Here is a 2,500-nt window from a genome sequence, read left to right on the forward strand (position 1 = left end):
ATTTGCTTACAGGAACCGGTAGAATAATATGTTCACCAGAAACGAAAGTAATATAAACTGACGTAAGCACTGTATCGTTGCTATGTTACCTTTGTAATGACATGTGGTGACTTTCTACTCGTGTTTGAGAAACGAGTAGAATCATACATATACTCTTTAAAGTCTCACTGAAGGGCACCCAGGATCACATATCTACAGTGAATCAGACAATATAAGATCAGTAATGGTTAACTGATGAAACGACAGTATAGGACTTGAGCAACTTACCAACAGGGTCGACGGCAGACACATGATCCACGAAGTCACGGCGTCCGAGGTAGATGGTCAGCTTTCCATTGGGAGCTGCCTTCTTGAACACTTTGAACTGGACGACCATCTTGGAAGAGCCAAGGGAGAGCAGCAGACGAAACGGTGACTCGAGGAGAAATGGGAATCGCTGAGAGTCTTTGCGGAGCTTCGCAGTACCTGGGTCTATATAGCTCCTCCCCCAGCATGGACTGTTAATGAGATTATGGTAGCACATGCTGTCTGTGCTGACGTTGGTACTGCGCAGAGACTGACAAAAAACAGGAGAGTGGTAGATTTACAGCAGTATGGAGAACTCAAACCCATTGATTACTCCAGATCGCACCAAAATGAGACTCTTGTAAATCCCATATGTAGCACTTAATTTATACCAGAAGAGTAGCAGGAGCCTAAAGTGATAGTAGACGGAAGAATCGGGAAGAAAATTTAGAGTAGGTAAAGCAGGGGATAAGACGTTCACTTTTCCCTTGACCGCCTTGTCATCACTTATAATCCGCTGATGATTACAGGAAGTTAACATGTCATTAGGTGACCACGTGTGAGAAGCCCTGTAGTAGGGTTGGACTCACATTCACTAACGAGAGGAGAAAAGGTTTGCTGGAGTTCTTCGAGTAAGAACTTTACAAGATTTCTGGTTGAATTACAACACTTTGGTTTGGGATTTTTTGGAAAGGATCCTACAGGTGGCAAGTTTTTGACCGTCTTGTGTCAACAACATTCAAATTAACCATTTACACAATTTATCTGTTAGATGAATACACACATATACATATTAATCTATTAATCTAATTATTTAGTATAATAAACATATTAATATAATATATAATTATATATATATATAATATTATATATATATATATATATGATATATATATATATTATATATATATATATATATATATATATATATATATATATATATATATATATATATATATAATATATATACATATATATATATATATATATAATATTATATTCAATATATGTGTGTATATATATCTATATATATCTATATATATATACATATATTATATATATATATATATATATATATATGAATGGTAAAACACTCTACCGTCTTGATACTATGGTAGAAAAAACCCCAATGCAGAAACTAGGTTTACGGAAAATGAGAAAACACTTTCGAAATTCCCCTGGATTCCATCTTCAGACCTGAAGGTGGAATCAAGGATGTGTTTCATTTTCAGTAAATCTAGTTTGTGCAATGTGTTTTCTTTTTTCTACCATTTATATATATATATATATATATATATATATATATATATATATATATATATATATATATGTGTGTGTGTGTGTGTGTGTGTGTGTGTGTGTGTGTGTGTGTGTGTGTGTGTGTGTGTGTGTGGTGTGTGTGTGTTTGTGTATGTATGTAAGTATATATTTATGTACTTGTTTATTTATCTATATATAGCATACATAATTATATATATGTAAATATATATGAATATATATAAATATAAATAAAACACACACACACACATGTGTGTATATATAAGTGTGGTGTGTGTGTGTGTGTGTGTGTGTGTGTGTGTGTGTGTGTGTGTGTGTGTGTGCGTGCGCGCGCTCACGGCATTATATGATGATGGAATTGACCGTCTGTGGCCTTTGATCAGTAGAATTTATGATGCTGGCAAAATATCAGAAGACAAGCCGAAGTCAAGCTTCATTGCTTTACCGAAAGTGACATGCACACTGGAATACCCCCAACCATCGTACCATAAGCCTGCTCAGTCACCTGTTGAATGCTCTCCTCAAGATTGTGCTGCAGAGAATACCGCACAAGATCCCCCTTAAGATCTTTGAATGTCAATATGGATTCAAGAAGGACAGAGGAACAAGGAATGCTATCTTGCACGTCATCAGTGAACGCGCTATTCTACATCAAGTTGTCTTGTTCCTTGTCTGCAACGACTGTCAAAAGGCATTTGATAAAGTCAAGCACAAAGAACTCCTCAAGACCCTGCAGCAAATTCAGATCAACTACAAAGATTGCAAAATACACAAGAACTACAAGAACCAAAAGGCAAGAAAAGAACAAGAAATTGAGCAATGTATCATCATTCTTTAACGACTTGAGCTCCCTGGTTATCTCGGACGGTCGTAGCAAGAAGGAAATGAGCAGAAGCGTTGCGTTTTGGCAAGAGATCCCTTCAGCAAAAGGAAGAAT

The 2,500-nt window shown here is 36.1% G+C and overlaps 1 protein-coding gene across 1 annotated transcript in view; it reads right to left on the bottom strand.

Annotated features, from left to right (window-relative positions):
* LOC119574259 (arrestin homolog) overlaps positions 1–458 on the bottom strand; it is a 2,796-nt gene extending 2,338 nt beyond the window's left edge. Inside the window, exon 1 of the mRNA XM_037921421.1 lies at positions 268–458. Within this exon, the coding sequence (XP_037777349.1) occupies positions 268–376 (109 nt within the window). The 5' untranslated portion in view covers positions 377–458. The remainder of the gene's footprint in view (positions 1–267) is intronic.
* Positions 459–2,500: the final 2,042 nt, after the last annotated feature.

Source organism: Penaeus monodon, chromosome 1 (genome assembly GCF_015228065.2).
Source record: "Penaeus monodon isolate SGIC_2016 chromosome 1, NSTDA_Pmon_1, whole genome shotgun sequence".
NCBI classification, from domain to species: Eukaryota; Metazoa; Arthropoda; class Malacostraca; order Decapoda; family Penaeidae; genus Penaeus; species Penaeus monodon.